This window comes from Chelonia mydas, chromosome 1, assembly GCF_015237465.2.
Source record: "Chelonia mydas isolate rCheMyd1 chromosome 1, rCheMyd1.pri.v2, whole genome shotgun sequence".
Taxonomy (NCBI): domain Eukaryota; kingdom Metazoa; phylum Chordata; order Testudines; family Cheloniidae; genus Chelonia; species Chelonia mydas.
In genome coordinates this window covers 306,442,084-306,455,496 of record NC_057849.1, presented here as the reverse complement: position 1 = coordinate 306,455,496, position 13,413 = coordinate 306,442,084, and the positions used below count along the sequence as shown (strand labels likewise).

The following is a 13,413-nucleotide window of genomic DNA, read 5'->3' as shown; positions in this document are numbered from 1 at the left end:
GAAGCATAGCAGGCAAGATCGGAGAGGTCCAGCTGTAGGGGGCTGCATAAAAGAAGGAGCAGAAATGAGAGAAGGAAACCAAAGGGGGTGTGATAAAATGTACCGCATGGATGGAGTGATGGGGGAGTGAAAAGAGATGAGAGATCTTCTGTAATCAGTTGTAACATTGTCTTTACATCATCACATAGCAAACAAAAGACACCTGTAAAATCTATATTCCAGAAGATTTTTATTTGATTCCATATTATTGGACAACTAAAGGCCAAAATAATTCCCCCAAATCGGCACCCCCCAGCAATAGTTTGTGACCACATTCTGCCCTCCCACTCTTGTTGCCCAAGTAGATTGTGGCTGCTGCAATTGCTGGAATAATCTGAGCAAGGAAGGACAAATCTGAATGACGTGAACTAGAACATATGAACCATGTCCCCTAATTGTAGCTCCCACCCAGAGACCCCTTCACAGCTCAGCACAAGGGCCTGCAGTGTCAGGCCTCTAGGTTTCGGGGTAGCCAGTATCAGAGTGCAAGAGTTGCTCCCCCCTCACAAATATAACTATTCTGATCCACAACTCAGAGGTAGAATTTGGTCCTTTGAACCAAGCTGTGAATGAGACAATAACCAGGATCTCACCAATAACTAAAGGTGGCATCGAAAAGCAGAAGCTAAATGTATGGCTTCTTCTGGAGCTCATGTGCCTGATGCAGCTGTTTGTCTCACCTGGATAATGGGTCAGATTCTATGAGAAACGGAGACCTAATTATACAGAAATACTTCCTCATGTCGCCTTCCAACCCCCCCCCCCCCCCCCAATATCACTGATAAAAATGCCAGGCCTGGAGCATGCCTCAGTCAATATCAGTGCTGCTCAATGGGTGGGACACATGACATGGCACTGGGTTGTGATAAGTCACACCCCATGGGATCCAGTGGAAGCTCAGACAGGGGATAAAGGAGCAGACTATTTGCTCCTTCCTCTTGCTACTGTGGTTGCTGCCTCCACCCAGTCCGAGATCAGCTGCTCCCCTTCTCTCCACCAACACAGTATTCAGGTCCTCTGGCATGTGGTCTAGTGGAGAAGGCAGTGGAGAAGGCAGTCAGAAGACCTGGCTTCTATTTCTGGCTGTACCACTGGTCTGTTGCACGACCTCGGGCAAGTCACTTACTTCCTGTATTTCTCCCCCACTTTGGTTGTCTTGTCTATTTAGATTGTAAGCTCTTTGGACCAGGAGCTCTGTCACTATGTGTTTGTACAGCGGCTAGCACAATGGGGTCACAATATAAGTTGAGGCCTGGGGCGGCTGAACTACAAAGAACAAATAATCACAAGGCAGGGGAATTGGTGTTTTAAAGGCCTAGCAGTATAACTACCCCAGAACTGTCAACTCTCATAATTTATCAGGAATTTCTTATATGGTGTCTTAAATCTTCAGCTCCTGGAGAAAAGGTGATGACACAGACTCAGGTTTCTTTTCTACTAGGGCTGTCAAGCAATTAAAAAAATTAATCGTGCAATTAATCGAGATATTAAACAACAATAGAATGCCATTTTAAATATTTTTGGATGTTTACTACATTTTCAAATATATTAATTTCAATTGCAACACAGACTACAAAGTGTACAGTGTTCACTTTATATTTATTTTTATTGCAAATATTTGTACTGTAAAAAGTTGTATTTTTCAATTCACCTCATGTAAGTACTGTAGTGCACTCTCCTTATCATGAAAGTTGATCTTACAAATGTAGAATTATGTACAAAAACAACTGCATTCAAAAATAAAACAAGTCCATTCAGTTCTACTTCTTGTTCAGCCAATCGCTCAGACAAACAAGGTTGGTTACAATTTGCAGGAGATAATGCTGCCTGCTTCTTGTTTACAATGTCACCTGAAAATCAGAACAGGCATTTACATGGCACTGTTGTAGCTGGTGTTGCAAGATATTTACGTGCCAGATATGCTAAAGATTCATATGTCCCTTCATGCTTCAACCACCGTTCCAGAGGACATGCTTCCATGCTGATGAGGAGTTCTGCTTGATCATGATGCAAAGCAGTGCGGACTGACACATGTTCATTTTCATCATCTGAGTCAGATGTCACCAGCAGAAGGTTGATTTTCTTTTTTGGTGGTTTGGGTTCTGTAGTTTCCGCATCAGAATGTTGCTTTTTTAAGACTTCTAAGAGCATGCTCCACACCTCGTCCCTCTCAGATTTTGGTCGGCACTTCAGATTCTTAAACCTTGGGTTGAGTGGTGTAGCTATTTTTAGAAATCTCACATTGGTACCCTCTTTGTGTTTTGTCAAATCTGTTGTGAAAGCGTTCTTAAAACGAACAACATTGCTGGGTGGGGGAGAGCAAGTGACAGAGGAAGGGGGGATAGAGTGAGTGGAGCAGGGCCTTGTAGAAGGGGCAGGGCAGGGCAAGGGCATTTGGGTTTGTGTGATTAGACAGTTGGCAACTCTACCCCAAGCCCCCACCCGATCCCGCCTCTTCCCGCCCCAGCTCCTCCCCAGGCCCCGACTCCACACCTTCTCCCAAGCCCCCACTCCTGCCCCACCTCTTCCTGCCCCTGCTCCACCGCTTCCCACCCAGTTCTGCCCCATCCCCGCTCCTCCCCCTCTCCCCCACCGCTCCTGCATGCCATGGAACAGCTGATCATAGTGAGCAGGAGGTGCTGGGAGGTAGGGTGAGGAGGCATTGAGAGGGAGGGAGGAATCTGGCTGCCAGTGGGTGCTAAAAACCCACTAATTTTTTTTCATGGGTGCTCCAGGGCTGGAGCACCCATGGAGTCAGTGCCTATGTCTCATGGTTTTAAATTTTATTTCAAGTTGTTCTGGGCCCTAACCCATGATTTTTGTGCATTTGGGGCAATACTACTGCCCCGGAGCAGAATGCCTTGCAAGTGGGGAAGAAGTGCTCCTGTTCCTTCCCTGCAGCACGAGGCTCTTCCACAAAATGGCTGAAAAATTATCCCATGCCCCAGATTGCATAATTCTTTGTGGCTCAAAGGACAGTAAGACATTGTGGAACACTGGATGATTTTTCAACTGTTTTGTGGGTACACGGGCCAAAATAGGTTGAGAACATCTGATTTAAACACTGTTAATGGAAAGCACAGGTTTTGCACAGGTTAAAAAATGAAAAACAAGGAAAAGCCAAGGGTAAGTTTTTTTATAGTGGCAGTATCTTGTCTACATAGCACATGTATTCTCTTTCTGTTTTCCTGTGAAATAATATGGCATGCTAGATGTCTGCTTTTGTAGTGAAACGTACACCAGAACATATTAACTGTTTACACTACAGTCATGCCAGCAATGTGCCCTGGAGAATATATTCAAAACACTAAAATCAGTGCTTTGTATTAGGCAAAATAAATCTATAGCTCAAGACTATAAATCAGATGGCCCACAGGCCTGAGTCATTCTACTTGATGTGTTTTTGACCACATGACATTCAGATTGTGCAGGATCTAAGTTTTATTTACAAGTTTCCCTCATGGTTGCAAAGAGAATTTTCCAAAGGTGAAGAATGTAATGTAAACGGATGCAATCATATCTTATTGAGTCTGCAGACAGCCTGAAACAATGAAACTGAGAGATGTGAATTCTCCTATCTTCCTTTAATCGCCTTGCATTGTTCTACTGCATAATACAATGAAAACACTTTAACACAAGTATATAAGTGATCATTTTAGCAGTTGGAAGGGGATAGGAGAGAAGCCCATGGTTGCTGGGGATTGGGAGTGCAAGGCAGGAAACACAAAGGGAGGAAATGAGAAGACACACACAGCAGGGCAAAAAGAAAATGAGTACTTGTGGCACCTTAGAGACTAACCAATTTATTTGAGCATAAGCTTTCATGAGCTACAGCTCACTTCATCGGATGCATACTGTGGAAAGCAGGGCAGGGGAAGAACAGAAAAAGGAGAATGGGAAAGGAAGAGAAACAAAGGGCAGGAACTGTGGTGGTTCTAAAAGTGAGTCTGTTGCCTCGCTGATGCTGAGTGCCACAATATGGTACTGAGTAAATCATTAATGCTGATTATGAAGTAATGGCTATAGTCTACCCTTCATCTTCATGCAAACCTCTCATTGCCAACAGTGAGAGTTTCACTATGTACTAAGGAGAGCATGAATTCCTAAATGTAAACCCTGGTCCATGGACCATAATTACAAGTGAATTTGGCTCTATGCCCAGAATGAATTTGAAACCTCTGATCTAAAGACTTGATTGTTTCCTTTGTTGGTTGAGATATACTGAGATAAATATGTGGCTATGTGCATTCTTGTATCATGAGCTCCAGTTATTTGCAGTAGAGCTGTGCAGAGAAAGGTAATTCCACTTTGTGGAAGATTTTGATATTTTGAAATTTAGTTTTGTTCTGATATGGAACAAAACCCAAAAGTTTCAAAATTCTTGGCAAAAGGAAAAGCACCAGGGTCCCCAACACAGGAGCAGGCCACCTGCCTGTCTGCCCCAAAGCTATGGACCTGGAAACACTAGGGTTCTTTATCTGAGATAGTCCACCAGCTGGCTGTCCTGAAGCTGCGGTCCCTGGAAGCCCTAGGAATCCAGGGTGCTAAGGCACCACGAGCCTGGGAACTTGGGAGTTGGTGCTCCCCGTGTTTCCACTTTCTCGGCTCCTTGTCAGCCAGGAGGGTCGGGATGTGTGACATTCCCCAGGGTATAAGATGGACTTTAGAATAGAGGTGTCCCCTTAACTATACAGCCTGGGGTGCTGCTTTGCTGCCAGAACAGCCGCACCTGGCCTGCTCACATACAGCCACTAGCATATAAAATCACTCCCAGCCACATTACCATGCATGCTCTCTCAACCATTCAAGAATTACACACAGGGAAACACCTGCATCTTCTTCAGTCCCAGCCTTGTTCCCTAGAGAAGAAGGAGGAGAGGTGATGTGGAAGTCACTGTCTCTTATTTTTATACCCTCCTCCTTTCTTTGAGAATTACCCCCCACCAGGGATTAGACAAACAGTCTGCTGTGTATGTGCCGTTTGAAACATTCATGCAATGTAATTTAAATTTCTTGTTTACACTCCCCCCCCCCCTCCGCTGGTGAATGGACAGTTAAGTAGGTAATGGCCTTTTAGCACCTCGCTGGCATGCTAGTGTACCTTTGTCTCTGAGGAAATGGTTTGTGCGCATTACACAGAACTACAACATATTTGAGTAACAATCATATATCAAAGTCTCATAAGTTTACATGCAGTAATGTTACACACATTTCAATGGGATAATGATATTCAGCAAAGTATGAGTTTTTTCTAATGATACCTCACAAGGCATACTTCATATAAAATATACCATAACCTTATAAAAGTGGTGAACATGGGGTATAGGATGTCATGGGGGGAACTAGGAGCCTGGAAGCCCTGGTTGAGCAAGGAGATTGGGACCTGGCACTTCCAGGCTCTCTTTCAGCTCTGCAGAGGAGCCTAGAAGTTTAGGAGCTTGGGCGCCAATAATTCATAGATTATAAAACCAGAAGGAACTACTGTGATTATCTAGTCTGACCTCCTACAGAACACAGGCCATAGAACTTCCCTGACTTGACTGCTGTTTGAACGACAGTACCTCTTTCAGAAAAAAAGTTCAACCTTATTTAAAAATTGTCAGTGTTGAAGAATCCACTATAATCCTTGGGAAGATGGTCCAATGGTTTTGTTATACTTGGACCCAGCAGAGAAGGATATAGCTAGAGGGAACTAATGGAAACACAGCTGTCTGCTGTGGAAAGATTATTGTTCTTCTGGCAGTAAAACTGAAACCAATATGACAGTGAGGCTTTGTACTGAGGAAGGATGAGTGCTGAAACATTTAAAAGGATAGGACATCACATTCCTCCACCCTACTTTAAAAAAGCTTTCCAAATACATATACATTGTCATTTACATGGCTAACAAAAACTATATAACCTAACTAAAGTCGTGGGTGGTCTACTGCAGACTCTCAAGTTGCAAGGGATTATTCTGCCCTGGAACAGCAACTCACTAACTGAACAATGTATAAATTCAGGCACACAACTGGTTTTCTCACTCTCTTGGGATAACGTGGTGATGGTGGTACGGCAGTTCCCTGAACAACAGGAACAACTGAGGTAAGAAATCAATTGGATCTGATACCAAAGTTTCTTTCACCAAGTCATCAAAATTAGGAGTTCTAACAGAAGGAAGTTTGATCTGAGGAACAGAAAGCCCTACTGGAACATCCCTGGACTCTGGTACTTGTCAAGATTACAACTGTTCCATATGTTATTTCCATAAAATACCATCAGATAGTTTTACCACGAACAAAAGAGGTTCTGTGCAAAAGAGGTCATTTTACAAGATCTCCAAGTACCCATTTCACTTCACAGTCATAATTGCGAATCTACTTTAAATATCCTACTTGAAAAGAGCAATGATGAGTCTCACGTCATCAATCAATTTGCATAGCTTGGGATTTGGCTATATGTGAGACAACATCAGGATGGAGCAGGTCCCAACAGGTATGCAAAGACTGTTTCAAGAATAGAGTTGCAGGTGACTCCTGGGTTGTAACATGTGTTGTGTTCCTGTAGAAAAGCAAAACAAATGTCTGTTTCTGTCCAGTTTCTGTTGATAACTCAAAATAGATTAGTAACTAGTTGGCTCTTAAGGCATGCTTAAGTGTTCTGCTAGTCCATTTGTAGGTGAGTGGTATGGAACGGAATGTTTATGCTGAATTTCATTTGAAGCAAGGAACCTCTGAAATTTTTCAGAACAGAAATGAGGTCCATTATTACTCACCAACTGTAATAGTAAGCCAAATTAGCTAAACAAGGTACGAATATGTCTAATGGTCTTGGTAACGGTAGCAGAAGACATTCTGAAAATTTCTGGCCATTTCAAATAGGTGTTGACTACAACCAAAACCATATAACCTTCCAAAGGTCTGGCAAAGTCCACGTGAATACATATGTCCAAGGAGTCTGAGGCCACGACCAAGGGTGTAGATAAGCTGGACCAGGATCATGTTGAATTTGTTGACACATAGTACAGAACTTTGTCTTTCTCTCAATATCTTTGTCAATCCCCGGCCACAGACATGACTCCGGGCTATGGCCTTCATCCACAGAATGCCAAAATGTTCTTTGTGAAGAGCTTCCAAAACCTGAGATTGGAGTTATCTTGGAATGATCACTTGCATTCTTGATTATATGCAACCATGATTCACAGACAATTCACACTGATGTAACATGAATTGTGTACACTGGGAATTTTTCTGATCCAACACTACTTTGTAGTACCACTTCCTTCATAAGAGAAGGCACATCATCCTTAGTGGTTTCTTTGTTGATGTCTGTGCTAATGATGGGTAACCTATCCATCAAATTGAGATAAAACACTTTGGCTGAAGTTTCTTTGGGTTGATGGCAGTGCAGGCATGGCATGGCAGTCATCACAGCCCATCAGCATTGCCATGCTGAGTTCCTTTACTGAATTGACAAGTATAAGAATGAGCTGAAAGTAGCAATGCCCATTGTTGCATATGAGCAGCAGCTAATGACAGAATTCCATGTTTCCATCCAAAAATGGAAAGTAACAGCCACTGATCCATCAGCAAGGTAAAAGGTCTATCATACAGATAGGTATGGAACTTCTGAATTCTGAAGATAATACTGAGAAATTCTTGCTCTATTTACACATATTTCTTCTCAGATGTAATGAATTGTTTGTGAAGTGAAGGCAATTGGTGTCTCCATGCCATCAGGAAGAAAGTGGGAAAGAATTGCACCCACTTCATACTGTGAAGCATCACAAGCCAGTAGCAATGGCAACAAAACTTCAAAGTCCGTAAGAACTTTTGCTGACATCAACAATTTATTTGCTTACTTAAATGCATGCTCACACTCTTCAGTCCATTTCCATTTTTTCTTTGCTTGTAACAGGTCATGTAAGGCCAATATTGTTGCCAGATTAGTCAGAAATTTACCATAAGAGTTAAGGAGTCCTAAGAATGAATGTAACTGTGACACATTCTCTGGCAGGGGCGCTTGAAGAACTGCCTTCTCTTTCTCTGGCAATTTCCTTAAGCCTTTGACATCAATTACATGTCCAGGGTATCCAACTGAAGGTGTGAAAAACTCACAGTTGTCTCCATGTATTCTCAGTCCATGGTCTTCCAAACCTTAAAAAAGCATCCAAATTCTGATGATGATCCTCTTGATCCTTTCCTGTAACAAGGATGTCATCCAAATAGCACTTTGAACTCCATTCAGTCCCTTCACAATCTCATCCATGGCTTTCTGGATCAGGGCAGGTGCCGATGTGATTCCAAAAGGCAACCTGTTGTAACAAAATAAGCCTTTTTGCATGTTGATCGTGAGATAGTTATGAGATATCAGATCAATCTCCTTTTGTATATATGCATTGAGCAAATCCAATTGATTGAAACACTATCCACCACTAAGATTAGCAAACAAATCTTCAATACAAGGTAGGGTCAAACTTGTCTGCACATAAAACTGAATTCAATGTCACTTTGAAATCGCCACAAATTCAGACTGAGCCATCCTTCTTGATCATTGGCACAATGGGTGTAGCCCACTCACTGTGTGAAACTGGTGACAAGACTCCAGTGTTCACTAAACAGTCCAAATAAGTTTCTACCAGAGGCTTTTGAGCAAAAGGCACAACTCTGGGCTTGCAATATTTTGGGTAGCTGTCCGACTTAACAGTGAACTTCACTGACATGCACAATTGTTGCCAAAGAATACCAAAGCCATAGAAGGCTAAGCCATAATATCTTTCCCCTAAAACTTTACAGTATGAATAAAAAGGATGATTGCTGTGTTTGACTTCTTTAGATCTAAATAAAAAAGAGAACTGTTTTATTATTTTTGGAGCACTTAACAGTAGGACCACGATTTAAAATGTACAATATTATATTTTCAAGCCAAATACATGAAAGGTGGCTTGAGTCAAGAGTTATCATACAAATGAAACAGGGAACATTTTTGTTTTCATCATACATCTAATTTCCATATATACGCTTTTTAAAATAAATCAGCATTTTAAACATGATCTCTTTTATCATCTTCAAGAGAGAATCCACTAAGAAAACTCTGCTCGTAGTAGACATTAAAAACACTTTTTTACCAGGTTGAACTGTACATATTACTCACCTAAAATCCAATCCAGGAGGTTCTGGGTTGCCCAATGACTATCATCTCCTTCTCCATGCTCTTAGAATATCAAGACACAATGTTAAGTAAAAACAGAAAAAAAACATTAAGTTTTACAGACCACATTTTTTAAAAAAGGGTTCCCATAAAAGGCCTATTTACAGCAAATATCAAATGTTTTGAGTACATATAACAATACTACATAATTCTCAATCTAGGTAAAAAGTCTAAAGAATTAATGTACAAGTTTTAAATGACTGTTTTATATTTAGGCTAAATTTAGCCCCTTTCCATAAAGATCATATTCTTTATATAGGATATAGTCCTTTAGAACTGGTGGAAGAGGAAGCTTCGCCATTGATGCTTGTCTCCATAGTCTCCTTAGTCCCATCAGTTTACGTATTTTGAGGCGGCACAAATGTTTTAATGGACGAGGATTCTCTGAAAAATAGTGAGGGAAACACATCAGGGGAAAAAAACAGGCGATTAATTTGGCAGTTGTGTCTCAGACTTAGAATCTCAAAACATGTGCTCTAATGAAACTCACTTCAGAAATCTACCAGCTGAGGACCCTCCTGTTCCTGTTACTTTTAATAAAATACAGTTTTAATTTACTCCCAAATAAATGCACCACCAATAAAATTTAACTGGAGCAATAGTGACATCCAGTGGCCAGTTTTATTGTACTTCTACGTTATTTTCATATTGGATGCTCATTAAGTGTTTTTTCCCCCTGTTTTTAATTGACAAGCCGGTTTATTTTAGCTAAATTCTAAATGGTGATTTTATGTGCTACTAACGTCTTATAATCGGCACTTTTCCTTTAAAATGATGGTAACACCATGGTCTCAATTTCTCAAATGTGGGCATCTGAATAGCATATCCAAACCCTTCATTTGGATGCTTAGATCAACACACCAAGTAGCACAATAAATGGTGACTAATTACATGATCTGTGTATTCAATCCTGAAAGGTGCTAAGCACCTTCAATTCCCACTGACTCAGGGTATGTCTACGCTGGAAACTTCAAAGCGCTGGCACGGGAACGCTCCCGCAGCAGCGCTTTGAAGTGCATGTGTGGTTGCGCGCGGGCGCTGGGAGAGAACTCTCCCAGCGCGCCTGGTAATCCACCTCCACGAGGGGATTAGCTCCGAGCGCTGGGAGTGCGGCTTCCAGCACTTTGAGTCTGTCTACATAGCGCTTTAAAGCGCTCAGACTTGCTGTGCTCAGGGGGGTGATTTTTAAAAAATCCAAGAAAGTAATTATTTTGCTCACCAGTGTAAAATACAAAAGCAAAAATAAAGACAGCATCAGCTTTAATTTTGAAAAATTTGCCCTTTATCAGTTGATATTACAATCTCCACATTATTCAGACAGAATTTTGTATTTATTACCTTAATAGAAAGAGAACTGCTTTGGTGAAGGTTTATAAAAGCATAAACATAGACAAACATATTTTCCATAGTTCAATAAATTAAAATGTATTAAATAGATCTTCATTTCAAACAATTCCAGTTTGTGTGGACATACATATAGATATATTTTTAAAATAAATGTAGATGTGCAATAGACTAAGAGCTCTACTGCAATATAGCATATAAATATATATTTAGGCATGGTACATATACCCTTAGGAAATTGTTATAAGACATCTTCCTATACATATCTAATGGAAACTTTTCAGAATTTAATTGCAGCTGCTTTAAAATGGCACTGAGATAAATATAATAAATTAATTCCTTGCCTGTGTTACTAATAAACTAATGAAACTGGGCAATTTTTTAAAATGTAGGACTAAAATGTCCCTTACACATAAGCATATACCCTACATAGCCTATGTAAGGGACAGGAAACATTGTGAATTCATAGTGATGAGGTGAAATCCTGCGTATGTTTATGCTTCAGCTGGGAGGCGTGATTCCCAGCTCAGGCAGACAGACTTATGCTAGCTAGAGCACAGCTAGCACAAGTCTATCCCTGCTACCAGCTGCAATATAGACATACCCACTGAAGTCAATGACAAAACTCCCATTGACTTCAATAGGGCCAGGATGTCACTCATGGTGTTTCTGCCGGATCGATCTGTCAGGAGGGTAGGATTTCCAAAGGGTCGGGGTTCCTTCCACCCAGAACTAGAAAGGGCTTCTGCATCCCAAAACCTGAGGATTCTTTCCTAAGATCTTGGCAGATCTTGAATGATGGACCCAGAGCAATCCGCATGAAGTTCCAGTGCCCCCTCACTGCCTTTAAGGCCCCTCCCAGTCTCCATGATTCCCAAATTGCGGCTGCTCCTGAACCCTCTCGGTCCTGGGGTTAATATTGTGGTGGAATGTCCCATCTAGTTTGTAAGCCTTTTAAAACACAGGTATACACAGTAACCTGTGAGAGGCTCAACTAAAATGCTAAAAATGATGCCCCGATAATGCACATCGTGTAAATCAGATTTAGGACATTATGGCATACTAAAGGCCAACATTTTACAGTGGAAGTGCTCCACACTCTTTCTCATGTTGCTCTCTGAAGAGCTATTAGGTGAGGGAGGGAGTAGAACAATGAAAGCGTGGGCAAATGCCCCTCAGTAAAGGGTCAGCATCTCAGAGGATTACACAGTGATGGGTGCGTTAGAAATACGTATGTCAGTGTAGGGTGAGATTCTGCCACCACTACTTGCCTGGGGTACCTTACTCTCCAATTGAAATAAATGGGGCTTCCCACAGAACAAGTTACTACTCAGTGGAGCAGATCCTTAGCTACTACAAATTATCTTAGTGCTATTATGTCAATGGAACCCTGATGACTGATTCTACCTGAGGATCTGCCCCAATCTGAGACAGGGTGTCAGGAACTAGCCCTTAGACCAGGTGATTCAAACAGAACATATCAGAATTAAATATAGTCTGGTAATTATAGTAATTTTTTACAAAACGTTAGTACCAGATCAAATAATTAAACAAATGTTAGACATTTACCTAATATCTGACGTACCTCTGGCCATTCTTCCTGTGTTTCTAGGACACACTTTAGTTTTGAGCACAAAGGCACATAATCCATATAGTCTATCAAAATGCGAATCACATGTCCAACTAAATGTTTCAACCAAGGAACTGTAAGAAAGGCACAGAACTGAAAGGAAAAACACAGATTACTTTTAAAATTCACCCAGGGAAATATCAAAATAATGCAATTTTAAAGAATTTATTTACAGAAATATGCTGTAAGAAACAGTCTTGTACTTAAACCCCATGGGGATATAATGGATCACCAAAAAGTTATCTCCAGCCATCGCTAACTTCTGATTCTTTGGTTGGTTGGTCTGATTCTTTGGTTGGTGGGTCTGATTCTTTGGTTGGTTGGTCTGATGGTTTGAACAGAAACCTGAAGGCCACTTTTCATTATGTCAAAGATGACAATATCTTGATAACTTACTCTATTGTTTTATTCCACTTTGGTTTTAGGAATAGGGTTAAACAGCTTTCTCTAAAAAGTACAGTTTCATTACATGTATGCTGAGCATTATTGCTCAAACACTAATCTCAAACTCAGGGGAAAACCTGGAGGACATTAACTCTTAGGCCTTTATCATTTTTATCTACTACTATCATAACTCTACATTTTTTCATCTATACTTTGAACTAAAATTTGCTTGAATATATCCCTGAAAAATGGGTTTGGGGTGAGTCTCAAAACAGCCTATGAAATAATCTGGCACCCTTGGAAATCTTTGATCGTAAAGCATCCAAAGTATAAAATCCTCAAACCATATCTTGTGTTACCTGTGTTACTAATAACAACTTGTCAGTATCTTGTGCAGGCTAATTGTGTGGGAACGCCTGCTGCTAACAGAATGCTAAAAGGCATCCTGCTCCCATTGAAGAAAATGGGAGTTTCATCATTGACTTCAGTGGAAGAGTGATTGGAACCAAATACAATTATATTTTTTCTTTTAAACCCACCATTTTATACAAAAGATATACATTTTCCAAGAATTGTATCTCATAAGTACTGTGTTTAATTGTACAGACGCTCCCCGACGTATGCAATCGTTCCATTCCGGAATGCCTTGTGTAACTCGAATTTTGCATAAATCAGAAACGTATACCCGACCATTACACAACCCTCCCACCCCAAAAAAACCCTCCTATTTCTAGCTTACGGAACTTTTTTCGTAAGTTCAGATTTCTGTAAGTTGGGTCTTGTGTAACCCGGGGAGCGTCTGTACTGACACTGCTTTATAGTAATGC

The 13,413-nt window shown here is 41.0% G+C and overlaps 1 protein-coding gene across 2 annotated transcripts in view; it reads right to left on the bottom strand.

Annotated features, from left to right (window-relative positions):
• Positions 1–8,344: 8,344 nt before the first annotated feature.
• The window catches only part of ASB15 (ankyrin repeat and SOCS box containing 15), a 38,158-nt gene continuing 33,089 nt past the window's right edge, over positions 8,345–13,413 (bottom strand). Inside the window, exons 11-12 of one of the 2 annotated variants that reach the window (XM_043550381.1) lie at positions 12,142–12,295; positions 8,345–9,612 (exon numbers count right to left, since the gene is read on the bottom strand). In XM_043550381.1, coding sequence (XP_043406316.1) covers positions 9,440–9,612; positions 12,142–12,295 — 327 coding nt within the window. In that variant the 3' untranslated portion in view covers positions 8,345–9,439. The remainder of the gene's footprint in view (positions 9,613–12,141; positions 12,296–13,413) is intronic. The other variant, XM_043550385.1, reaches the window with a different exon arrangement.